Source organism: Oncorhynchus clarkii, chromosome 3 (assembly GCF_045791955.1).
Source record: "Oncorhynchus clarkii lewisi isolate Uvic-CL-2024 chromosome 3, UVic_Ocla_1.0, whole genome shotgun sequence".
Lineage (NCBI taxonomy): Eukaryota > Metazoa > Chordata > Actinopteri > Salmoniformes > Salmonidae > Oncorhynchus > Oncorhynchus clarkii.
In genome coordinates, this window is record NC_092149.1 from 72884933 (window position 1) to 72912382 (window position 27450).

General features: G+C 49.0%; 2 protein-coding genes across 4 annotated transcripts in view; both read right to left on the reverse strand.

Annotated features, from left to right (window-relative positions):
• The window catches only part of LOC139403765 (nectin-3-like), a 189484-nt gene that overhangs the window by 117950 nt on the left and 44084 nt on the right, over positions 1 to 27450 (reverse strand). The window lies entirely within an intron of this gene.
• The window catches only part of LOC139403703 (abl interactor 2-like), a 64012-nt gene that overhangs the window by 28028 nt on the left and 8534 nt on the right, over positions 1 to 27450 (reverse strand). For all 3 annotated transcript variants that reach the window (XM_071146977.1, XM_071146976.1, XM_071146975.1), the window contains exons 2-4: positions 6730 to 6897; positions 3941 to 4117; positions 2962 to 3062 (exon numbers count right to left, since the gene is read on the reverse strand). In XM_071146977.1, the coding sequence (XP_071003078.1) occupies positions 2962 to 3062; positions 3941 to 4117; positions 6730 to 6897 (446 nt within the window). The remainder of the gene's footprint in view (positions 1 to 2961; positions 3063 to 3940; positions 4118 to 6729; positions 6898 to 27450) is intronic.

Genomic DNA, 27450 nt, shown 5'->3' on the forward strand with positions numbered 1-27450 from the left:
ACTGCTAGATAACAGCTCCAGTATGTCCAGTGTATCTGACTGCTAGACAACAGCTCCAGTGTATCTGACTGCTAGACAACAGCTCCAGTGTATCTGACTACTAGATAACAGCTCCAGTGTAGCTGACTGCTAGATAACAGCTCCAGTGTAGCTGACTGCTAGATAACAGCTCCAGTGTAGCTGACTGCTAGATAACAGCTCCAGTGTAGCTGACTGCTAGATAACAGCTCCAGTGTAGCTGACTGCTAGATAACAGCTCCAGTGTATCTGACTGCTAGATAACAGCTCCAGTGTATCTGACTGCTAGATAACAGCTCCAGTGTATCTGACTGCTAGATAACAGCTCCAGTGTATCTGACTGCTAGATAACAGCTCCAGTGTAGCTGACTGCTAGATAACAGCTCCAGTGTAGCTGACTGCTAGATAACAGCTCCAGTGTAGCTGACTGCTAGATAACAGCTCCAGTGTAGCTGACTGCTAGATAACAGCTCCAGTGTAGCTGACTGCTAGATAACAGCTCCAGTGTATCTGACTGCTAGATAACAGCTCCAGTGTATCTGACTGCTAGACAACAGCTCCAGTGTATCTGACTGCTAGATAACAGCTCCAGTGTATCTGACTGCTAGATAACAGCTCCAGTGTATCTGACTGCTAGATAACAGCTCCAGTGTATCTGACTGCTAGATAACAGCTCCAGTGTATCTGACTGCTAGATAACAGCTCCAGTGTAGCTGACTGCTAGATAACAGCTCCAGTATGTCCAGTGTATCTGACTGCTAGATAACAGCTCCAGTATATCTGACTGCTAGATAACAGCTCCAGTGTAGCTGACTGCTAGACAACAGCTCCAGTGTGTCTGACTGCTAGACAACAGCTCCAGTGTAGCTTGCTGCAAGACAACAGCTCCAGTGTATCTGACTGCTAGATAACAGCTCCAGTATGTCCAGTGTATCTGACTGCTAGACAACAGCTCCAGTGTATCTGACTGCTAGACAACAGCTCCAGTGTATCTGACTACTAGATAACAGCTCCAGTGTAGCTGACTGCTCGATAACAGCTCCAGTGTAGCTGACTGCTAGATAACAGCTCCAGTGTATCTGACTGCTAGATAACAGCTCCAGTGTATCTGACTGCTAGATAACAGCTCCAGTGTAGCTGACTGCTAGATAACAGCTCCAGTGTAGCTGACTGCTAGATAACAGCTCCAGTGTAGCTGACTGCTAGATAACAGCTCCAGTGTAGCTGACTGCTAGATAACAGCTCCAGTGTAGCTGACTGCTAGATAACAGCTCCAGTGTAGCTGACTGCTAGATAACAGCTCCAGTGTAGCTGACTTCTAGATAACAGCTCCAGTGTAGCTGACTTCTAGATAACAGCTTCAGTGTAGCTGACTGCTAGATAACAGCTCCAGTGTATCTGACTGCTAGATAACAGCTCCAGTGTAGCTGACTGCTAGATAACAGCTCCAGTGTAGCTGACTGCTAGATAACAGCTCCAGTGTAGCTGACTTCTAGATAACAGCTCCAGTGTAGCTGACTGCTAGATAACAGCTCCAGTGTAGCTGACTGCTAGATAACAGCTCCAGTGTAGCTGACTGCTAGATAACAGCTCCAGTGTAGCTGACTGCTAGATAACAGCTCCAGTGTAGCTGACTGCTAGATAACAGCTCCAGTGTAGCTGACTGCTAGATAACAGCTTCAGTGTATCTGACTGCTAGATAACAGCTCCAGTTTATCTGACTGCTAGATAACAGCTCCAGTGTATCTGACTGCTAGATAACAGCTCCAGTGTATCTGACTGCTAGATAACAGCTCCAGTGTATCTGACTGCTAGATAACAGCTCCAGTGTATCTGACTGCTAGATAACAGCTCCAGTGTATCTGACTGCTAGATAACAGCTCCAGTTTATCTGACTGCTAGATAACAGCTCCAGTGTATCTGACTGCTAGATAACAGCTCCAGTGTAGCTGACTGCTAGATAACAGCTCCAGTGTATCTGACTGCTAGATAACAGCTCCAGTTTATCTGACTGCTAGATAACAGCTCCAGTGTAGCTGACTGCTAGATAACAGCTCCAGTGTAGCTGACTGCTAGATAACAGCTCCAGTGTATCTGTGGTGTATGACTGATCGTTGTCCTTTCTATGCTGCCTATAGCAACAGAGCCCACTGTTGCCTCGACATCTATAGTACCTCACATCAACAACCTTTAAATGTAATCTACAGTACCTCACATCAACAATATAAATGTAATCTACAGTACCTCACATCAACAACCTACATGTAATCTACAGTACCTCACATCAACGATATAAATGTAATCTACAGTACCTCACATCAACGATATAAATGTAATCTACAGTACCTCACATCAACGATATAAATGTAATCTATAGTACCTCACAACAACGACCTTTAAATGTAATCTATAGTACCTCACATCAACAACCTTTAAATGTAATCTATAGTACCTCACAACAACGACCTTTAAATGTAATCTACAGTACCTCACATCAACAATATAAATGTAATCTACAGTACCTCACATCAACAACCTACATGTAATCTACAGTACCTCACATCAACGATATAAATGTAATCTACAGTACCTCACAACAACAACCTACATTTGATTAGAGGGCTGAGAAAGGTTATGTAATAAGCTGCCAGACGTTCCGTCATCTCTTTAGCCAATCAGAGATCACAACACAGAATATCACTTCAGGATGTACATGTTGAGATGTTCCGTCATCCCTTTAGCCGATCAGAGATCACAACACAGAATATCACTTCAGGATGTACATGTTGAGATGTTCCTCTTCCCGCCCAACATTAAGTCACAGATGAGGAAACACAGTAGAGAAAACAACAGGATAGTTGGCCCTTCCACAATTTCCAATAGAAATATGATTATTGTTATTGCTATGGTTATGCCACCATCATGGATAGGGACATCACATACCCAATGGTTCCCATCCCTGGCATGGGGGGGCTGGGCGGTTTCTGGGTCGGGGGGTTGGTTCGAGGGAGACCTCCACCCATCTTCATATTCTGGCTGTTGACCTGTGAGGAGAGTCATTTGGAATCATTCAGCGCGCACACAGGAATCAGTTATGACATCAGACACCTTGCTACCACAGACACATTGCTATCAGAACCTCCCTACCTTGAACCATAGCAACAGACACATCCTTACCTTGAACCTTAGCAACAGACATATCCTTACCTTGAACCTTAGCAACAGACACATTGCTATCAGAACCTCCCTACCTTGAACCATAGCAACAGACACATCCTTACCTTGAACCGTAGCAACAGACACATCCTTACCTTGAACCTTAGCAACAAACACATTGCTGTCAGAACATCCTTACCTTGAACCTTAGCAATAGATACATCCCTACCTTGAACCTTAGCAACAGATACATCCTTACCTTGAACCTTAGCAACAGACACATTGCTGTCAGAACATCCTTACCTTGAACCTTAGCAACAGATACATCCTTACCTTGAACCTTAGCAACAAACACATTGCTGTCAGAACATCCTTACATTGAACCTTAGCAACAAACACATTGCTGTCAGAACATCCTTACCTTGAACCTTAGCAACAGACACATTGCTGTCAGAACATCCTTACCTTGAACCTTAGCAACAAACACATTGCTGTCAGAACATCCTTACCTTGAACCTTAGCAACCACTTAAAGCGGGAATGAAAACAAGAGAAGAGTGAGAAAAGGGAGAGCAGTGAGGAGGTTAGCGAGGAGAAGGAAGTCATTATAGAGAAATAACAATATCTAGTTATGAGAGTATGCAACATTAGCAGTTAGATAAGCAGTGAAAATGCATGCAACTATTGAGAAATATACCACGGCATCATATTCACACCCAAAGCATTACATGAGTAATAATCAATTATATTGTGTTCTTTCAACCTACCTTGACTCCATGGCCGATGTCATCCAGCACATTGTACTCTATAGGTTTACGGATGTAGCGTACTGGCCTCTCCGGATTGGCTGGAGCAACGATTTTGTGGGTGCGAGATGTGTTCTTATTGGTAGTCAGGATTCCAATCTCTCTCCTTGCCACCTTCTCCTTGTGGATGTCCACCGTCTATATGGAGAGAGACAGACAGAGAGCGGTGGAGAGAGAGAAAGAGAGAGAACGAGAGGTAGAGAGGTAAAGAGAGAGTGAAAGAGAGGTAGAGATCGAGAGAGAAAGAGAGAAAGACAGGTAGAGAGAGAAAAAGGTGAATGAGTTAAATGGTCATCAACATCCTGTGTAAAAACTGGGCCCACTGAGCAGTGTAACAACTGGACCCACCGAGTGGTGTAATAACTGGGCCCTCCAAGCTGTGTAATAACTGGGCCCACCGAGCTGTGTAATAACTGGGCCCACCGAGATGCGTCATCAACATCCTGTGTAATAACTGGGCCCACCAAGCGGTGTAATAACTGGGCCCACCGAGCGGTGTCCTCAACATCCTGTGTAATAACTGGGCCCTCCAAGCTGTGTAATAACTGGGCCCACCGAGCTGTGTAATAACTGGGCCCACCGAGCTGTGTAATAACTGGGCCCACCGAGCTGTGTAATAACTGGGCCCACCGAGCTGTGTAATAACTGGGCCCACCGAGATGCGTCATCAACATCCTGTGTAATAACTGGGCCCACCAAGCGGTGTAATAACTGGGCCCACCGAGCGGTGTCCTCAACATTCTGTGTAATAACTGGGCCCACCAAGCGGTGTAATAACTGGGCCCACCGAGCGGTGTCCTCAACATCCTGTGTAATAACTGGGCCCACCGAGCGGTGTAATAACTGGGCCCACCGAGCGGTGTCCTCAACATCCTGTGTAAAAACTGGGCCCACTGAGCGGTATAACAACTGGACCTACCGAGCGGTGTCCTCAACATCCTGTGTAATAACTGGGCCCACCGAGCGGGGTAATAACTGGGCCCACCGAGCGGTGTAATAACTGGGCCCACCGAGCGGTGTAATAACTGGGCCCTCCAAGCTGTGTAATAACTGGCCCCACCGAGCGGTGTCAACCCGACAGGATAAGCAGCTCACTTTAATTTCACACCAATTTTAAAAATATGTCAGAAATAACTTCACAGGAAATAGGATGACTAATTCACAGACACTGTTTTACCTGTTGCATCCCAGGCTAGGGAGATGGTAATGATGTCAGTGTGGTTTAACCAGGCTAGAGAGATGGTAATGATGTCACAGGGTGGTTTAACCAGGCTAGGGAGATGGTAATGATGTCACAGGGTGGTTTAACCAGGCTAGGGAGATGGTAATGATGTCAGTGTGGTTTAACCAGGCTAGGGAGATGGTAATGATGTCACAGTGGTCCAGCTGCCCTGTGAGAGTGGGATATCCCCGGGCTACTGTAGAGTAGCTAGTCACTTTATAACCCTGGTCCAGCTGCTCTGTGAGAGTGGGATATCCCCAGGCTACAGTAGAGTAGCTAGTCACTTTATAACCCTAGTCCAGCTCCCCTGTGAGAGTGAGATATCCCCAGGCTACTGTAGAGTAGCTAGTCACTTTATAACCCTGGTCCAGCTGCTCTGTGAGAGTGGGATATCCCCAGGCTACTGTAGAGTAGCTAGTCACTTTATAACCCTGGTCCAGCTGCCCTGTGAGAGTGGCATATCCCCAGGCTACTGTAGAGTAGCTAGTCACTTTATAACCCTGGCCAGCTGCCCTGTGAGAGTGGCATATCCCCAGGCTGCTGTAGAGTAGCTAGTCACTTTATAACCCTGGCCAGCTGCTCTGTGAGAGTGGGATATCCCCAGACTACTGTAGAGTAGCTAGTCACTTTATAACCCTGGTCCAGCTTCCCTGTGAGAGTGGCATATCCCCAGGCTACTGTAGAGTAGCTAGTCACTTTATAACCCTGGCCAGCTGCCCTGTGAGAGTGGCATATCCCCAGGCTACTGTAGAGTAGCTAGTCACTTTATAACCCTGGCCAGCTGCTCTGTGAGAGTGGGATATCCCCAGACTACTGTAGGTTAGCTAGTCACTGTATAACCCTGGTCCAGCTTCCCTGTGAGAGTGGCATATCCCCAGGCTACTGTAGAGTAGCTAGTCACTTTATAACCCTGGCCAGCTGCCCTGTGAGAGTGGCATATCCCCAGGCTACTGTAGAGTAGCTAGTCACTTTATAACCCTGGCCAGCTGCTCTGTGAGAGTGGGATATCCCCAGACTACTGTAGGTTAGCTAGTCACTTTATAACCCTGGTCCAGCTGCCCTGTGAGAGTGGGATATCCCCAGGCTACTGTAGAGCCTGTGTCACAGCTCAGAGGAGGAGCAGTAGCCTGTCTGCTCAGATGTGTGGCCATGGGGTGTCGTTCTCAGAGTGAGGGAGAAAGGGGAGGCGGATTGACAACGGGAGAATAGATCAAAGTTCATCTGAAACACTGCCTGACTTGTCTCTTTCATCCGTCCCTGACTAGAACACATAACAGAGGAATGGAAAGATCAGGACAACTACCTATGATGTCAGAGTTGTGGATGTGTTCGACATGCAAGAGTGCCAAAATCGCTTTGTCGCTCCAACTGTTTTAGTCAAATAAATGTTATCCTCATCACTGTGTTTCTGCTTGCTTGTTTTGGGTCTAAGCCATATTACTGTAAAATACACTAAGACCATTGATAGTGTAGAAAACAGATTTATAAATCCATTTGACTGATTCATTAGATGATTGGAAGGTCTTACCTGAGAGATATGGTTGATGGAGGACTCCATGCGTTGGAGCTGCGATGCCTGGATATCAAGCATTTGGAGGACATTATTAGCCAAGGTGTTGATCAGATAGGCTACACTGGCCAGGGACTGGGACGTATAGTCCTTCGTCTCCTCCAGGGCTCGGTGCTTATCTGGGGACTAGACAGACAGAGAGAGAGAGAGAGACAGAGAGGTTACGTTATTGTCCAATTGTCCACAAGGTCCAATGAATATTTGATGAGCGAAGGAGCAGGGGGGGAGCGAGAGAAAGGAAGGAAGGAGCGGGGGGGAGCGAGAGAAAGAAGGAAGGAGCGAGAGAAAGAAGGAAGGAGCAAGAGAAAGAAGGAAGGAGCGTGGGGGAGCGAGAGAAAGAAGGAAGGAGCGGGGGGAAGCGAGAGAAAGAAGGAAGGAGCGGGGGGAGCGAGAGAAAGAAGGAAGGAGCGGGGGGAGCAAGAGAAAGAAGGAAGGAGCGGGGGGAAGCGAGAGAAAGAAGGAAGGAGCGGGGGGAAGCGAGAGAAAGAAGGAAGGAGCGGGGGGAAGCGAGAGAAAGAAGGGGGGGAGCGAGAGAAAGAAGGAAGGAGCGTGGGGGAGCGAGAGAAAGAAGGAAGGAGCGAGAGAAAGAAGGAAGGAGCGGGGGAGCAAGAGAAAGGAAGGAGCGAGAGAAAGAAGGAAGGAGCGAGAGAAAGAAGGAAGGAGCGAGAGAAAGAAGGAAGGAGCGGGGGGAGCGAGAGAAAGAAGGAAGGAGCGAGAGAAAGAAGGAAGGAGCGAGAGAAAGAAGGAAGGAGCGGGGGGAGCGAGAGAAAGAAGGAAGGAGCGGGGGGAGCGAGAGAAAGAAGGAAGGAGCGAGAGAAAGAAGGAAGGAGCGAGAGAAAGAAGGAAGGAGCGGGGGGAGCGAGAGAAAGAAGGAAGGAGTGTGGGGGAGCGAGAGAAAGAAGGAAGGAGCGTGGGGGAGCGAGAGAAAGAAGGAGGGAGCGAGGGGGAGCGAGAGAAAGAAGGAAGGAGCGGGGGGAGCGAGAGAAAGAAGGAAGGAGCGGGGGGAGCGAGAGAAAGAAGGAAGTAGCGGGGGGGAGCGAGAGAAAGAAGGAAGGAGCGAGAGAAAGAAGGAAGGAGCGGGGGGGAGCAAGAGAAAGAAGGAAGGAGCGAGAGAAAGAAGGAAGGAGCGGGGGGAGCGAGAGAAAGAAGGAAGGAGCGGGGGGAGCGAGAGAAAGAAGGAAGGAGCGGGGGGAGCGAGAGAAAGAAGGAAGTAGCGAGAGAAAGAAGGATGGAGCGGGGGGAGCGAGAGAAAGAAGGAGGGAGCGAGGGGGAGCGAGAGAAAGAAGGAGGGAGCGAGGGGGAGCGAGAGAAAGAAGGAAGGAGCGGGGGGAGCGAGAGAAAGAAGGAAGGAGCGGGGGGAGCGAGAGAAAGAAGGAAGTAGCGGGTGGGAGCGAGAGAAAGAAGGAAGGAGCGAGAGAAAGAAGGAAGGAGTGGTGGGAGCAAGAGAAGGAAGGAGCGAGAGAAAGAAGGAAGGATCTGGAGAGAGTTTGCTGCACTGAAAGTGAAGGGGCTGAATAATTTTGCACGCCCAATTTTTCAGTTTTTGATTTGTTAAAAAAGTTTGAAATATCCAATAAATGTCGTTCCACTTCATGATTGTGTCCCACTTGTTGTTGATTCTTCACAAAAAAGTACAGTTTTATATCTTTATGTTTGAAGCCTGAAATGTGGCAAAAGGTCGCAAAGTTCAAGGGGGCCGAATACTTTCGCAAGGCACTGTATATGGCATTGAAGCTCGTTTGGAGGTTAGTTAACACAGTGTCCAAGGAGGAGCCAGAAGTATACAGAATGGTGTCGTCTGCGTAGAGGTGGATCAGAGAATCACCAGCAGCAAGAGCGACATCATTGATGTATACAGAGAAGAGAGTCGGCCCATCATTGCACAGCATTTCAACACCGAATTATTACACACACACACACACACACACACACACACACACACACACACACACACACACACACACACACACACACACACACACACACACACACACACACACACACACACACACACACACACACACACACCATTTAAAATGTCTCTATTCCTTTGGAACTCGTGAGTGTAAACAAACAACAAATGATCTATTTAACTTGTTTTGGATAAACATGTATGTTTGGCATGCCAATAAAGCCCATTGAATTGAGAGAGAGAGAGAACAGTGTCAGTCAGTGAAAAGAGGTAAATAGAGACAGTTTTCTGGTTCTCCTCTCCGTCTCTAACACTCCACAGCTGTGATCTTATCAGTACAAACCTCTCATTAATCAACTCCATATTAGATCCATTGTGACAATTGTACCAAGCAGCAAAAGCTTTACAATAAACCCCCCATTCTTTAACACGTGATAATTAAAATCTTAACTTCCTATAAAGAAACCCATTAAGCTTCTGTTCATTATTTTTGTTATTATCTTCTCTTTAATAAGGGAAACCCATTGATGACATTTCCAAATGGTGTCCTGAGAACAGTTCAAGCCATGTGAGCAATAATTTCAGTTACAACACTTTAAATAAATGACTTTGCGTTTAGAAACTACCATCAAAACAAGTGCACTTTTCATCGGCCACATTGTTTATCATAGCCCTAAATTCACCTTTTGGGACTCCTCCTCCCAGCCTGATCTCAGTACAGGCTTTAATCCGGAGCTGTTCTCCTCCTCCCAGCCTGATCTCAGTACAGGCTTTAATCCTGAGCTGTTCTCCTCCTCTCAGCCTGATCTCAGTACAGGCTTTAATCCTGAGCTGTTCTCCTCCTCTCAGCCTGATCTCAGTACAGGCTTTAACCCTGAGCTGTTCTCCTCCTCTCAGCCTGATCTCAGTACAGGCTTTAACCCTGAGCTGTTCTCCTCCTCCCAGCCTGATCTCAGTACAGGCTTTAACCCTGAGCTGTTCTCCTCCTCTCAGCCTGATCTCAGTACAGGCTTTAACCCTGAGCTGTTCTCCTCCTCTCAGCCTGATCTCAGTACAGGCTTTAATCCTGAGGGATGTGCTGTCGGAGCAAGGCTCTCTCTCTCTCTCTCTCTCTCTCTCTCCTCTCCAGCTCTCCCTCTTTCGCCATCTCCCCTACCTCCCCTCATTAAGTCAACACACAGACCAATGAATCAGCATGGTTGAGTAATGAGCTGGACAATGTGCTGGGTAAGTATAACAACCCCAACCCTTTACACCTGATAAGGTATCAACACTGAAGACACCAGGGCAAATGTTATTTACAGTTCAATCAATATACAGTATTATGCTACTCATAAGTATTTTTTTTACCAAGAATACTTGTCTGGAGGGAGAGGGGGAGCAGCACATTCATACCCCAAGTCATACGACTACTAAATATTTAAATATAAATCAACAAAAATATTAAAACGCAACATGTAAAAAGTGTTGATCCCGTTTTTTCATGAAATAAAATAAATAAGTCCCAGAAATGTTCAATTCCCATAAAAATATTGTGCTAAAAAATGTGCTTCCTGTTAGTCATTTCTCCTTCGCCAAGATAATCTATCCACCTGACAGGTGTGGTATATCAAAAAGCTGATTAAACAGCATGATCATTACACAGGTTCACCTTGTGCTGGGGACAATAAAATGCCAGTAAAATGTGCAGTTTTGTCACAACACAATGCCACAGATGTCTCAGGTTTTGAGGGGGCGTACGACTGTCATGCCGACTGCAGGAATGTCCACCAGAACTGTTGCCAGATAATTTAATGTTTATTTCTCTACCATAAGCCGCCTCCAACATCATTTTACAGAATTTGGCAGTAAGTCCAACCGGCCTCAAAAGACCACGTGTAACCACGCCAACCCAGGACGTCCACATCCGGCTTCTTCACCTGCAGGATCGTCTGAGACCAGCCACCCAAACAGCTGATCAAACGGAGTATTTCTGTCTGCAATAAAGCCCTTTTGTGGGGAAAAAGGGGCTTTACTGAGGACTTGGTTTACAAGACAAAACATGTCTCAGAGCCTACTTAAAATACAAGGAGGAAGTGACTAAGAGTAGACAGGAAGAAGTGACTAAGGGTAGACAGGAGGAAGTGATTCAGGGTAGACAGGAGGAAGTGAATAAGGGGAGACAAGAGGAAGTGACTAAGGGTAGACAGGGGGAAGTGATTAAGGGTAGACAGGAGGAAGTGATTAAGGGTAGACAGGAGGAAGTGACTAAGGGTAGACAGGAGGAAGTGACTAAGGGTAGACAGGAGGAAGTGACTAAGGGTAGACAGGAGGAAGTGACTAAGGGTAAACAGGAGGAAGTGACTAAGGGTAGACAGGGGGAAGTGACTAAGGGTAGACAGGAGGAAGTGACTAAGGGTAGACAGGAGGAAGTGACTAAGGTTAGACAGGAGGAAGTGACTAAGGGTAGACAGGAGGAAGTGACTAAGGGTAGACAGGAGGAAGTGACTAAGGGTAGACAGGGGGAAGTGACTAAGGGTAGACAGGAGGAAGTGACTAAGGGTAGACAGGAGGAAGTGATTCAGGGTAGACAGGAGGAAGTGATTCAGGGTAGACAGGAGGAAGTGACTAAGGGTAGACAGGAGGAAGTGATTCAGGGTAGACAGGAAGAAGTGATTCAGGGTAGACAGGAGGAAGTGATTCAGGGTAGACAGGAGGAAGTGACTAAGGGTAGACAGGAGGAAGTGATTCAGGGTAGACAGGAAGAAGTGATTCAGGGTAGACAGGAAGAAGTAATTAAGGGTAGACAGGAGGAAGTGACTAAGGGTAGACAGGAGGAAGTGATTCAGGGTAGACAGGAAGAAGTGATTCAGGGTAGACAGGAAGAAGTGACTAAGGGTAGACAGGAGGAAGTGATTCAGGGTAGACAGGAAGAAGTGATTCAGGGTAGACAGGAAGAAGTAATTAAGGGTAGACAGGAGGAAGTGATCAAGGTTAGCGACACCTTTAGTGTGCTGTATATTTATGTTATTTAGATCCCCACTGGTGTATTAGATACACATCAAACACAGCATCCCAAATGGCACCCTATTTTCTATATCGTACACTACTATAGACCAGAGCCCTATATAGTGCACTACTATAGACCAGAACCCAATCCCTATATAGTGCACTACTATAGACCAGAACCCTATTCCCTATATAGTGCACTACTATAGACCAGAGTCCTATTCCCTATATAGTGCACTACTTTAGACCAGAGCCCTATTCCCTATATAGTGCACTACTATAGACCAGAGCCCTATTCCCTATATAGTGCACTACTATAGACCAGAGCCCTATTCCCTATATAGTGCACTACTATAGACCAGAACCCTATTCCCTATTAAGTGCACTACTATAGACCAGAGCCCTATTCCCTATATAGTACACTACTATAGACCAGAGCCCTATTCCCTATATAGTGCACTACTATAGACCAGAGCCCTATTCCCTATATAGTGCACTACTTTAGACCAGAGCCCTATTCCCTATATAGTGCACTACTATAGACCAGAGCCCTATTCCCTATATAGTGCACTACTATAGACCAGAGCCCTATTCCCTATATAGTGCACTACTATAGACCAGAACCCTATTCCCTATTAAGTGCACTACTATAGACCAGAGCCCTATTCCCTATATAGTACACTACTATAGACCAGAGCCCTATTCCCTATATAGTGCACTACTATAGACCAGAGCCCTATTCCCTATATAGTGCACTACTTTAGACCAGAGCCCTATTCCCTATATAGTGCACTACTATAGACCAGAGCCCTATTCCCTATATAGTACACTACTATAGACCAGAGCCCTATTCCCTATATAGTGCACTACTATAGACCAGAGCCCTATTCCCTATATAGTGCACTACTTTAGACCAGAGCCCTATTCCCTATATAGTGCACTACTATAGACCAGAGCCCTATTCCCTATATAGTGCACTACTATAGACCAGAACCCTATTCCCTATTAAGTGCACTACTATAGACCAGAGCCCTATTCCCTATATAGTACACTACTATAGACCAGAGCCCTATTCCCTATATAGTGCACTACTATAGACCAGAGCCCTATTCCCTATATAGTGCACTACTATAGACCAGAGCCCTATACCCTATGTAGTGCACTACTTTAGAATATAGGGTGCCATTTGGGACGTACTGCGCCTAACTATCAAGTGTTCTGTTGCACTGTGGTTTCCCTGGTTACCAACCACACAAACACTGAGTACCACACCTACACAGCTCCTCTCCAATCTCAACCCCACACCCCCGTCCCTCTTTCCCAGCATCCCAAGAACAAGTCAGCCCGGTTTCAATTACCTGTGGGAGTCTCCAGTGGGAGGTAACCTAAAACAGATGTAGAGGTTGAGAGGAGCCCCCGTTCTAGCCGAGCTGGAGAGGAAACCCCCAAACCAGACGCCATGGCAATGGAGAGTAGGCGTAAAGAAGAAATGTGGAGACCCCCCCCCCTTTGCCCCCCAAGCTGGAGAGGAAGCAAAGCCTTCCCACCTCCCTCCCTGACCAGACCAGATGCCAGGGCTATGGAGAGACGGGGTTTACTGGAAATGTGGAGCATTTAGGCCTATGTGGGCGAGAAATTGGGCAAAGTTTCAAGACACTTAGTCAGGATCAGAGGTCCTCCTATCTAAGACTGGTGCAGTAATCAACAGTCAGTTCTGCAGATAAGAGTGAGGAATGCATTGATAAGACCAGGAAGACAGGACCCCACCAGACTACTCTGGTGATATGGACAGGATAAGACCAGGAAGACAGGACCCCACCAGACTACTCTGGTGATATGGACAGGATAAGACCAGGAAGACAGGACCCCACCAGACTACTCTGGTGATATGGACAGGATAAGACCAGGAAGACAGGACCCCACCAGACTACTCTGGTGATATGGACAGGATAAGACCAGGAAGACAGGACCCCACCAGACTACTCTGGTGATATGGACAGGATAAGACCAGGAAGACAGGACCCCACCAGACTACTCTGGTGATATGGACAGGATAAGACCAGGAAGACAGGACCCCACCAGACTACTCTGGTGACAGTGATATATGGCCAGGATAAGACCAGGAAGACAGGAAACAACAACTTCCTGGAAGTGTGTCTTTATGGACCAACAGGGCTGCCTGCCTCTCTCCTCTGCTCCCACTTCCTGTCCTCTAGAGCCCCATGATAGAACCTAGTCCTGTCTCAGTCCTCTTCTGCCCTTCAGAGCCCCTGGAATTGTCCCTGCCTCCCCTCGCCTTAGACCGCTGTGATACAGCCTGGAATGGAACCGGAGCCTTAGAACCGGGGCCTTAGACCGCTGGGATACAGCCTGGAATGGAACCGGGGCCTTAGAACCAGGGCCTTAGACCGCTGGGATACAGCCTGGAATGGAACCGGGGCCTTAGAACCAGGGCCTTAGACCGCTGGGATACAGCCTGGAATGGAACCGGGGCCTTAGACCGCTGGGATACAGCCTGGAATGGAACCGGGGCCTTAGAACCAGGGCCTTAGACCGCTGGGATACAGCCTGGAATGGAACCGGGGCCTTAGACCGCTGGGATACAGCCTGGAGTGGAACCGGGGCTTTAGACCGCTGGGATACAGCCTGGAGTGGAACCGGGGCCTTAGACCGCTGGGATACAGCCTGGAGTGGAACCGGGGCCTTAGAACCGGGGACTTAGACCGCTGGGATACAGCCTGGAGTGAAACCAGGGCCTTAGAACCAGGGCCTTAGAACCAGGGCCTTAGACCGCTGGGATACATCCTAGAAATGGAACCGGGGCCTTAGACCGCTGTGATGCAGCCTGGAGTGGAACCCGGGCCTTAGAACCGGGGCCTTAGACCGCTGGGATACAGCCTGGAATGGAACCGGGGCCTTAGACCACTGTGATGCAGCCTGGAGTGGAACCCGTGCCTTAGAACCGGGGCCTTAGACCGCTGGGCCACTCGGTGTCCCGACAGACAGGCAATCCAGCCCAAAGTTATACATATATAGTTAGGAGCTACCTAATGTCGTTTTTGGTGCGTACACATTTACAACAAGAATATAAACAAGAGACATTGTGCAAACAAACAGAGTTGACTCATGCTTGTCTGAAGGAAGAGCTGTGTCTGTGTGGAGTCTAGAGTCGCTAGGGCAACGGGCCTTCCTGCTCAGAGAAGAGGGGGGAGGAGCAGACATGCCGAGAACTAACAAAAAGAAAAACAGAAAATCAAGATAGCAGTGGCAGCTGTACAGATAACTCATCCAATGGGCTTTGACTTCTCAAACATGGCAGAAAGCTAACACGATGATGCCCCCCGTCACCTTCTTCATTCGGCCACTTACTAAGGTAACTAGAAAGTTAACCTTTGGGGTTGCCTAAAATTAGGAATTCTGCATTTTTCACACAGCAAAAAAAATAAATATGAAACGCATAACAAATATCTTATGCTCTAAAATGTTTCTTATTGTAATTACTGCTCAGCATCAGACTAATGTTGTGCTTCAGTTGCACTTCTCCACTGAAATGACAATTCATGAAGAGGTATTCTATCAGCAGACAACGTTCAGAATGATGTGGAGCTACTGTTCTCCGTTGTAGCTAGCCTACTGTTCTCCGTTGTAGCCAGCCTACTATTCTCTGGTGTAGCCAGCCTACTATTCTCTGGTGTAGCCAGCCTACTATTCTCTAGTGTAGCCAGCCAGCCTACTATTCTCTGGTGTAGCCAGCCTACTGTTCTCCGTTGTAGCCAGCCTACTGTTCTCTGTTGTATCCAGCCTACTATTCTCTGGTGTAGCCAGCCTACTATTCTCTGGTGTAGCCAGCCTACTGTTCTCTGTTGTATCCAGCCTACTATTCTCTGGTGTAGCCAGCCTACTATTCTCTGGTGTAGCCAGCCTACTATTCTCTGGTGTAGCCAGCCTACTTTCTCCGTCGTATCCAGCCTCCTATTCTCTGGTGTAGCCAGCCTACTATTCTCTGGTGTAGCCAGCCTACTATTCTCTGGTGTAGCCAGCCTACTGTTCTCTGGTGTAGCCAGCCTACTGTTCTCTGTTGTATCCAGCCTACTATTCTCTGGTGTAGCCAGCCTACTATTCTCTGGTGTAGCCAGCCTACTATTCTCTGGTGTAGCCAGCCTACTTTTCTCCGTCGTATCCAGCCTACTATTCTCTGGTGTAGCCAGCCTACTATTCTCTGGTGTAGCCAGCCTACTATTCTCTGGTGTAGCCAGCCTAATATTCTCTGGTGTAGCCAGCCTACTATTCTCTGGTGTAGCCAGCCTACTATTCTCTGGTGTAGCCAGCCTACTTTTCTCCGTTGTAGCCAGCCTACTATTCTCTGGTGTAGCCAGCCAGCCTACTATTCTCTGGTGTAGCCAGCCTACTATTCTCTGGTGTAGCCAGCCTAAAATTCTCTGGTGTAGCCAGCCTACTATTCTCTGGTGTAGCCAGCCAGCCTACTATTATCTGGTGTAGCCAGCCTACTATTCTCTGGTGTAGCCAGTCTACTATTCTCTGGTGTAGCCAGCCAGCCTACTATTCTCTGGTGTAGCCAGCCAGCCTACTATTCTCTGGTGTAGCCAGCCTACTATTCTCTGGTGTAGCCAGCCTACTTTTCTCTGGTGTAGCCAGCCTACTTTTCTCTGGTGTAGCCAGCCTACTTTTCTCTGGTGTAGCCAGCCTACTATTCTCTGGTGTAGCCAGCCTACTATTCTCTGGTGTAGCCAGCCTACTATTCTCTGGTGTAGCCAGCCTACTATTCTCTGGTGTAGCCAGCCTACTATTCTCCGGTGTAGCCAGCCTACTATTCTCTGTTGTAGCCAGCCTACTTTTCTCTGGTGTAGCCAGCCTACTATTCTCTGGTGTAGCCAGCCTACTATTCTCTGGTGTAGCCAGCCTACTATTCTCTAGTGTAGCCAGCCAGCCTACTATTCTCTGGTGTAGCCAGCCTACTGTTCTCCGTTGTAGCCAGCCTACTGTTCTCTGTTGTATCCAGCCTACTATTCTCTGGTGTAGCCAGCCTACTATTCTCTGGTGTAGCCAGCCTACTGTTCTCTGTTGTATCCAGCCTACTATTCTCTGGTGTAGCCAGCCTACTATTCTCTGGTGTAGCCAGCCTACTATTCTCCGGTGTAGCCAGCCTACTATTCTCTGTTGTAGCCAGCCTACTTTTCTCTGGTGTAGCCAGCCTACTATTCTCTGGTGTAGCCAGCCTACTATTCTCTGGTGTAGCCAGCCTACTATTCTCTAGTGTAGCCAGCCAGCCTACTATTCTCTGGTGTAGCCAGCCTACTGTTCTCCGTTGTAGCCAGCCTACTGTTCTCTGTTGTATCCAGCCTACTATTCTCTGGTGTAGCCAGCCTACTATTCTCTGGTGTAGCCAGCCTACTGTTCTCTGTTGTATCCAGCCTACTATTCTCTGGTGTAGCCAGCCTACTATTCTCTGGTGTAGCCAGCCTACTATTCTCTGGTGTAGCCAGCCTACTTTTCTCCGTCGTATCCAGCCTCCTATTCTCTGGTGTAGCCAGCCTACTATTCTCTGGTGTAGCCAGCCTACTATTCTCTGGTGTAGCCAGCCTACTGTTCTCTGGTGTAGCCAGCCTACTGTTCTCTGTTGTATCCAGCCTACTATTCTCTGGTGTAGCCAGCCTACTATTCTCTGGTGTAGCCAGCCTACTATTCTCTGGTGTAGCCAGCCTACTTTCTCCGTCGTATCCAGCCTACTATTCTCTGGTGTAGCCAGCCTACTATTCTCTGGTGTAGCCAGCCTACTATTCTCTGGTGTAGCCAGCCTAATATTCTCTGGTGTAGCCAGCCTACTATTCTCTGGTGTAGCCAGCCTACTATTCTCTGGTGTAGCCAGCCTACTTTTCTCCGTTGTAGCCAGCCTACTATTCTCTGGTGTAGCCAGCCAGCCTACTATTCTCTGGTGTAGCCAGCCTACTATTCTCTGGTGTAGCCAGCCTAAAATTCTCTGGTGTAGCCAGCCTACTATTCTCTGGTGTAGCCAGCCAGCCTACTATTATCTGGTGTAGCCAGCCTACTATTCTCTGGTGTAGCCAGTCTACTATTCTCTGGTGTAGCCAGCCAGCCTACTATTCTCTGGTGTAGCCAGCCAGCCTACTATTCTCTGGTGTAGCCAGCCTACTATTCTCTGGTGTAGCCAGCCTACTTTTCTCTGGTGTAGCCAGCCTACTTTTCTCTGGTGTAGCCAGCCTACTTTTCTCTGGTGTAGCCAGCCTACTATTCTCTGGTGTAGCCAGCCTACTATTCTCTGGTGTAGCCAGCCTACTATTCTCTGGTGTAGCCAGCCTACTATTCTCTGGTGTAGCCAGCCTACTATTCTCCGGTGTAGCCAGCCTACTATTCTCTGTTGTAGCCAGCCTACTTTTCTCTGGTGTAGCCAGCCTACTATTATCTGGTGTAGCCAGCCTACTATTCTCTGGTGTAGCCAGCCTACTATTCTCTGGTGTAGCCAGCCTACTATTCTCTGGTGTAGCCAGTCTACTATTCTCTGGTGTAGCCAGCCTACTATTCTCTGGTGTAGCCAGCCTACTATTCTCCGGTGTAGCCAGCCAGCCTACTATTCTCTGGTGTAGCCAGCCTACTATTCTCTGGTGTAGCCAGCCTACTATTCTCTGGTGTAGCCAGCTTACTATTCTCTGGTGTAGCCAGCCTACTTTTCTCCGTTGTAGCCAGCCTACTGTTCTCTGGTGTAGCCAGCCTACTATTCTCTGGTGTAGCCAGCCTACTATTCTCTGGTGTAGCCAGCCTACTATTCTCTGGTGTAGCCAGCCTACTATTCTCTGGTGTAGCCAGCCTACTATTCTCTGGTGTAGCCAGCCTACTATTCTCTGGTGTAGCCAGCCTACTATTCTCCGGTGTAGCCAGCCTACTATTCTCCGTTGTAGCCAGCCTACTATTCTCTGGTGTAGCCAGCCTACTATACTCTGGTGTAGCCAGTCTACTATTCTCTGGTGTAGCCAGCCATCCTAATATTCTCTGGTGTAGCCAGCCAGCCTACAATTCTCTGGTGTAGCCAGCCTGCCTACTTTTCTCCGTTGTAGCCAGCCTACTATTCTCCGTTGTAGCCAGCCTACTATTCTCCGGTGTAGCCAGCCTACTTTTCTCTGGTGTAGCCAGCCTACTATACTCTGGTGTAGCCAGTCTACTATTCTCTGGTGTAGCCAGCTAGCCAGCCTACTATTCTCTGGTGTAGCCAGCCAGCCTAATATTCTCTGGTGTAGCCAGCCAGCCTACTATTCTCTGGTGTAGCCAGCCAGCCTACTATTCTCTGGTGTAGCCAGCCAGCCTACTATTCTCTGGTGTAGCCAGCCAGCCTACTATTCTCCGGTGTAGCCAGCCAGCCTACTATTCTCCGGTGTAGCCAGCCAGCCTACTATTCTCTGGTGTAGCCAGCCAGCCTACTATTCTCCGGTGTAGCCAGCCAGCCTACTATTCTCCGGTGTAGCCAGCCAGCCTACTATTCTCTGGTGTAGCCAGTCTACTATTCTCTGGTGTAGCCAGCCTACTATTCTCTGGTGTAGCCAGCCTACTATTCTCTGGTGTAGCCAGCCTACTATTCTCTGGTGTAGCCAGCCTACTATTCTCTGGTGTAGCCAGCCTACTATTCTCTGGTGTAGCCAGCCTACTTTTCTCTGGTGTAGCCAGTCTACTATTCTCTGGTGTAGCCAGTCTACTATTCTCTGGTGTAGCCAGCCTACTGTTCTCTGGTGTAGCCAGCCTACTATTCTCCGGTGTAGCCAGCCTACTATTCCCTGGTGTAGCCAGCTTAATATTCTCTGGTGTTACCTGCCAGCCTACTATTCTCTGGTGTAGCCAGCCTACTATTCTCTGGTGTAGCCAGCCTACTATTCTCTGGTGTAGCCAGCCTACTATTCTCTGGTGTAGCCAGCCTACTATTCTCTGGTGTAGCCAGCCTACTTTTCTCCGTTGTAGCCAGCCTACTATTCTCTGGTGTAGCCAGCCAGCCTACTATTCTCTGGTGTAGCCAGCCAGCCTACTATTCTCTGGTGTAGCCAGCCTACTATTCTCTGGTGTAGCCAGCCTAAAATTCTCTGGTGTAGCCAGCCTACTATTCTCTGGTGTAGCCAGCCAGCCTACTATTATCTGGTGTAGCCAGCCTACTATTCTCTGGTGTAGCCAGTCTACTATTCTCTGGTGTAGCCAGCCAGCCTACTATTCTCTGGTGTAGCCAGCCTACTATTCTCTGGTGTAGCCAGCCTACTTTTCTCTGGTGTAGCCAGCCTACTTTTCTCTGGTGTAGCCAGCCTACTTTTCTCTGGTGTAGCCAGCCTACTATTCTCTGGTGTAGCCAGCCTACTATTCTCTGGTGTAGCCAGCCTACTATTCTCCGGTGTAGCCAGCCAGCCTACTATTCTCTGGTGTAGCCAGCCTACTATTCTCTGGTGTAGCCAGCCTACTATTCTCTGGTGTAGCCAGCCTACTTTTATTCGTTGTAGCCAGCCTACTGTTCTCTGGTGTAGCCAGCCTACTGTTCTCTGGTGTAGCCAGCCTACTGTTCTCTGGTGTAGCCAGCCTACTATTCTCTGGTGTAGCCAGCCTACTATTCTCTGGTGTAGCCAGCCTACTATTATCTGGTGTAGCCAGCCTACTATTCTCTGGTGTAGCCAGCCTACTATTCTCTGGTGTAGCCAGCCTACTATTCTCTGGTGTAGCCAGCCTACTATTCTCCGGTGTAGCCAGCCTACTATTCTCCGTTGTAGCCAGCCTACTATTCTCCGGTGTAGCCAGCCTACTATTCTCTGGTGTAGCCAGCCTACTATTATCTGGTGTAGCCAGCCTACTATTCTCCGGTGTAGCCAGCCTACTATTCTCCGTTGTAGCCAGCCTACTATTCTCCGGTGTAGCCAGCCTACTATTCTCTGGTGTAGCCAGCCTACTATTCTCCGGTGTAGCCAGCCTACTATTCCCTGGTGTAGCCAGCTTAATATTCTCTGGTGTTACCTGCCAGCCTACTATTCTCTGGTGTAGCCAGCCTACTATTCTCTGGTGTAGCCAGCCTACTATTCTCTGGTGTAGCCAGCCTACTATTCTCTGGTGTAGCCAGCTTACTATTCTCTGGTGTAGCCAGCCTACTTTTCTCCGTTGTAGCCAGCCTACTGTTCTCCGGTGTAGCCAGCCTACTATTCTCTGGTGTAGCCAGTCTGCCTACTTTTCTCCGTTGTAGCCAGCCTACTATTCTCCGTTGTAGCCAGCCTACTATTCTCCGGTGTAGCCAGCCTACTTTTCTCTGGTGTAGCCAGCCTACTATACTCTGGTGTAGCCAGTCTACTATTCTCTGGTGTAGCCAGCCAGCCAGCCTACTATTCTCTGGTGTAGCCAGCCAGCCTAATATTCTCTGGTGTAGCCAGCCAGCCTACTATTCTCTGGTGTAGCCAGCCAGCCTACTATTCTCTGGTGTAGCCAGCCAGCCTACTATTCTCTTGTGTAGCCAGCCAGCCTACTATTCTCTGGTGTAGCCAGCCAGCCTACTATTCTCCGGTGTAGCCAGCCAGCCTACTATTCTCCGGTGTAGCCAGCCAGCCTACTATTCTCTGGTGTAGCCAGCCAGCCTACTATTCTCCGGTGTAGCCAGCCAGCCTACTATTCTCCGGTGTAGCCAGCCAGCCTACTATTCTCTGGTGTAGCCAGTCTACTATTCTCTGGTGTAGCCAGCCTACTATTCTCTGGTGTAGCCAGCCTACTATTCTCTGGTGTAGCCAGCCTACTATTCTCTGGTGTAGCCAGCCTACTTTTCTCTGGTGTAGCCAGCCTACTTTTCTCTGGTGTAGCCAGTCTACTATTCTCTGGTGTAGCCAGCCTACTGTTCTCTGGTGTAGCCAGCTTAATATTCTCTGGTGTTACCTGCCAGCCTACTATTCTCTGGTGTAGCCAGCCTAGTATTCTCTGGTGTAGCCAGCCTACTATTCTCCGGTGTAGCCAGCCTACTATTCCCTGGTGTAGCCAGCTTAATATTCTCTGGTGTTACCTGCCAGCCTACTATTCTCTGGTGTAGCCAGCCTACCATTCTCTGGTGTAGCCAGCCTACTATTCTCTGGTGTAGCCAGCCTACTATTCTCTGGTGTAGCCGGCCTACTATTCTCTGGTGTAGCCAGCCTACTTTTCTCCGTTGTAGCCAGCCTACTATTCTCTGGTGTAGCCAGCCAGCCTACTATTCTCTGGTGTAGCCAGCCAGCCTACTATTCTCTGGTGTAGCCAGCCTACTATTCTCTGGTGTAGCCAGCCTAAAATTCTCTGGTGTAGCCAGCCTACTATTCTCTGGTGTAGCCAGCCAGCCTACTATTATCTGGTGTAGCCAGCCTACTATTCTCTGGTGTAGCCAGTCTACTATTCTCTGGTGTAGCCAGCCAGCCTACTATTCTCTGGTGTAGCCAGCCTACTATTCTCTGGTGTAGCCAGCCTACTTTTCTCTGGTGTAGCCAGCCTACTTTTCTCTGGTGTAGCCAGCCTACTTTTCTCTGGTGTAGCCAGCCTACTATTCTCTGGTGTAGCCAGCCTACTATTCTCTGGTGTAGCCAGCCTACTATTCTCCGGTGTAGCCAGCCAGCCTACTATTCTCTGGTGTAGCCAGCCTACTATTCTCTGGTGTAGCCAGCCTACTATTCTCTGGTGTAGCCAGCCTACTTTTATTCGTTGTAGCCAGCCTACTGTTCTCTGGTGTAGCCAGCCTACTGTTCTCTGGTGTAGCCAGCCTACTGTTCTCTGGTGTAGCCAGCCTACTATTCTCTGGTGTAGCCAGCCTACTATTCTCTGGTGTAGCCAGCCTACTATTATCTGGTGTAGCCAGCCTACTATTCTCTGGTGTAGCCAGCCTACTATTCTCTGGTGTAGCCAGCCTACTATTCTCTGGTGTAGCCAGCCTACTATTCTCTGGTGTAGCCAGCCTACTATTCTCCGGTGTAGCCAGCCTACTATTCTCCGTTGTAGCCAGCCTACTATTCTCCGGTGTAGCCAGCCTACTATTCTCCGGTGTAGCCAGCCTACTATTATCTGGTGTAGCCAGCCTACTATTCTCCGGTGTAGCCAGCCTACTATTCTCCGTTGTAGCCAGCCTACTATTCTCCGGTGTAGCCAGCCTACTATTCTCTGGTGTAGCCAGCCTACTATTCTCCGGTGTAGCCAGCCTACTATTCCCTGGTGTAGCCAGCTTAATATTCTCTGGTGTTACCTGCCAGCCTACTATTCTCTGGTGTAGCCAGCCTACTATTCTCTGGTGTAGCCAGCCTACTATTCTCTGGTGTAGCCAGCCTACTATTCTCTGGTGTAGCCAGCTTACTATTCTCTGGTGTAGCCAGCCTACTTTCTCCGTTGTAGCCAGCCTACTGTTCTCCGGTGTAGCCAGCCTACTATTCTCTGGTGTAGCCAGTCTGCCTACTTTTCTCCGTTGTAGCCAGCCTACTATTCTCCGTTGTAGCCAGCCTACTATTCTCCGGTGTAGCCAGCCTACTTTTCTCTGGTGTAGCCAGCCTACTATACTCTGGTGTAGCCAGTCTACTATTCTCTGGTGTAGCCAGCCAGCCAGCCTACTATTCTCTGGTGTAGCCAGCCAGCCTAATATTCTCTGGTGTAGCCAGCCAGCCTACTATTCTCTGGTGTAGCCAGCCAGCCTACTATTCTCTGGTGTAGCCAGCCAGCCTACTATTCTCTGGTGTAGCCAGCCTACTGTTCTCTGGTGTAGCCAGCCTACTATTCTCTGGTGTAGCCAGCCTACTATTATCTGGTGTAGCCAGCCTACTATTCTCTGGTGTAGCCAGCCTACTATTCTCTGGTGTAGCCAGCCTACTATTCTCTGGTGTAGCCAGCCTACTATTCTCTGGTGTAGCCAGCCTACTATTCTCCGGTGTAGCCAGCCTACTATTCTCCGTTGTAGCCAGCCTACTATTCTCCGGTGTAGCCAGCCTACTATTCTCCGGTGTAGCCAGCCTACTATTATCTGGTGTAGCCAGCCTACTATTCTCCGGTGTAGCCAGCCTACTATTCTCCGTTGTAGCCAGCCTACTATTCTCCGGTGTAGCCAGCCTACTATTCTCTGGTGTAGCCAGCCTACTATTCTCCGGTGTAGCCAGCCTACTATTCCCTGGTGTAGCCAGCTTAATATTCTCTGGTGTTACCTGCCAGCCTACTATTCTCTGGTGTAGCCAGCCTACTATTCTCTGGTGTAGCCAGCCTACTATTCTCTGGTGTAGCCAGCCTACTATTCTCTGGTGTAGCCAGCTTACTATTCTCTGGTGTAGCCAGCCTACTTTTCTCCGTTGTAGCCAGCCTACTGTTCTCCGGTGTAGCCAGCCTACTATTCTCTGGTGTAGCCAGTCTGCCTACTTTTCTCCGTTGTAGCCAGCCTACTATTCTCCGTTGTAGCCAGCCTACTATTCTCCGGTGTAGCCAGCCTACTTTTCTCTGGTGTAGCCAGCCTACTATACTCTGGTGTAGCCAGTCTACTATTCTCTGGTGTAGCCAGCCAGCCAGCCTACTATTCTCTGGTGTAGCCAGCCAGCCTAATATTCTCTGGTGTAGCCAGCCAGCCTACTATTCTCTGGTGTAGCCAGCCAGCCTACTATTCTCTGGTGTAGCCAGCCAGCCTACTATTCTCTGGTGTAGCCAGCCAGCCTACTATTCTCTTGTGTAGCCAGCCAGCCTACTATTCTCTGGTGTAGCCAGCCAGCCTACTATTCTCCGGTGTAGCCAGCCAGCCTACTATTCTCCGGTGTAGCCAGCCAGCCTACTATTCTCTGGTGTAGCCAGCCAGCCTACTATTCTCCGGTGTAGCCAGCCAGCCTACTATTCTCCGGTGTAGCCAGCCAGCCTACTATTCTCTGGTGTAGCCAGTCTACTATTCTCTGGTGTAGCCAGCCTACTATTCTCTGGTGTAGCCAGCCTACTATTCTCTGGTGTAGCCAGCCTACTATTCTCTGGTGTAGCCAGCCTACTTTTCTCTGGTGTAGCCAGCCTACTTTTCTCTGGTGTAGCCAGTCTACTATTCTCTGGTGTAGCCAGCCTACTGTTCTCTGGTGTAGCCAGCTTAATATTCTCTGGTGTTACCTGCCAGCCTACTATTCTCTGGTGTAGCCAGCCTAGTATTCTCTGGTGTAGCCAGCCTACTATTCTACGGTGTAGCCAGCCTACTATTCTCTGGTGTAGCCAGCCTACTATTCTCTGGTAAAATGCAAGATTAACTTTAAGCTAAACATTAGGATATAAAAAAATACCTTGCTTTTTAATTGTGTGGCTGGCAGCCAAGTGACATTTCTGTTGTCGTCTGATGAAAACATATTTATTTTCTGCCAATGTGCACTGATGTATTTCATGTGACACTGGAATAGGGCTCTGGTCTATAGTAGTGCATCTCTGATCCCCACTCCTGTTTTCTCCAGGTGTTTACAAACACGTGACTGGATCAACTGTTCTGGGGAACTACAGAAGCTTGATAATGGTTATTTTATCTTGATTTATTTATCTTTACTTAACATTGACAGCCTACCGGGGCAGAACAACAGATTTTTACCTTGTCAGCTCAGGGATTCGATCCAGCAACCTTTCGGTTACTGGCCCAACGCTCTAACCACTAGGCTACCTGCCTCTCTAACCACTAGGCTACCTGCCTCTCTAACCACTAGGCTACCTGCCTCTCTAACCACTAGGCTACCTGCTTACCCTACACTATAACCACTAGGCTACCTGCCTCCCCTACAATCTAACCACTAGGCTACCTGCCTCTCTAACCACTAGGCTACCTGCCTCTCTAACCACTAGGCTACCTGCCTCTCTAACCACTAGGCTACCTGCCTCTCTAACCACTAGGCTACCTGCCTCTCTAACCACTAGGCTACCTGCCTCTCTAACCACTAGGCTACCTGCCTCTCTAACCACTAGGCTACCTGCCTCTCTAACCACTAGGCTACCTGCCTCTCTAACCACTAGGCTACCTGCCTCTCTAACCACTAGGCTACCTGCCTCTCTAACCACTAGGCTACCTGCCTCTCTAACCACTAGGCTACCTGCCTCTCTAACCACTAGGCTACCTGCCACCTCTAACCACGAAGCTACCTGCCGCACCTACACTCTAACCATGAGGCTACCTGCCTCCCCTACACTCTAACCACTAGGCTACCTGCCTCCCCTACACTCTAACCACTAGGCTACCTGCCTCCCCTACACTCTAACCACTAGGCTACCTGCCTCCCCTACACTCTAACCACTAGGCTACCTGCCTCCCCTACACTCTAACCACTAGGCTATCTGCCTCCCCTACACTCTAACCACTAGGCTACCTGCCTCCCCTACACTCTAACCACTAGGCTACCTGCCTCTCTAACCACTAGGCTACCTGCCGCCTCTAACCACTAGACTACCTGCCGCCTCTAACCACTAGACTACCTGCCGCCTCTACACTCTATCCACTAGGCTACCTGCCTCCCCTACACTCTAACCACTAGGCTACCTGCCACAAGCTACACTCTAACCACTAGGCTACCTGCCTCCCCTACACTCTAACCACTAGTCTACCTGCCACCTCTACACTCTAACCACTAGGCTACCTGCCGCCTCTACACTCTAACCACTAGACTACCTGCCTCCCCTACACTCTAACCACTAGACTACCTGCCACCTCTACACTCTAACCACTAGGCTACCTGCCACCTCTACACTCTAACCACTAGGCTACCTGCCTCCCCTACACTCTAACCACAAGGCTTCCTGCCGCCTCTACACTCTAACCACAAGGCTACCTGCCGCCTCTACACTCTAACCACTAGGCTACCTGCCGCCTCTACACTCTAACCACTAGACTACCTGCCGCACATACACTCTAACCACTAGTCTACCTGACACCTCTACACTCTAACCACTAGGCTACCTGCCACCTCTACACTCTAACCACTAGGCTACCTGCCACCTCTACACTCTAACCACTAGGCTACCTGCCACCTCTACACTCTAACCACTAGGCTACCTGCCACCTCTACACTCTAACCACTAGGCTACCTGCCACCTCTACACTCTAACCACTAGGCTACCTGCCACCTCTACACTCTAACCACTAGGCTACCTGCCTCCTCTACACTCTAACCACTAGGCTACCTGCCTCCTCTACACTCTAACCACTAGGCTACCTGCCTCCTCTACACTCTAACCACTAGGCTACCTGCCACCTCTACACTCTAACCACTAGACTACCTGCCACCTCTACACTGTAACCACTAGGCTACCCTGCCTCCTCTACACTCTAACCACTAGGCTACCCTGCCGCCCCTACACTCTAACCACTAGGCTACCCTGCCTCCTCTACACTCTAACCACTAGGCTACCCTGCCGCCCCTACACTCTAACCACTAGGCTACCTGCCTCTCTAACCACTAGGCTACCTGCCTCTCTAACCACTAGGCTACCTGCCACCTCTACACTCTAACCACTAGGCTACCTGCCTCTCTAACCACTAGGCTACCTGCCTCTCTAACCACTAGGCTACCTGCCTCTCTAACCACTAAGCTACCTGCCTCTCTAACCACTAGGCTACCTGCCTCTCTAACCACTAGGCTACCTGCCTCTCTAACCACTAGGCTACCTGCCTCTCTAACCATTAGGCTACCTGCCTCTCTAACCACTAGGCTACCTGCCTCTCTAACCACTAGGCTACCTGCCACCTCTAACCACGAAGCTACCTGCCGCACCTACACTCTAACCACTAGGCTACCTGCCTCTCTAACCACTAG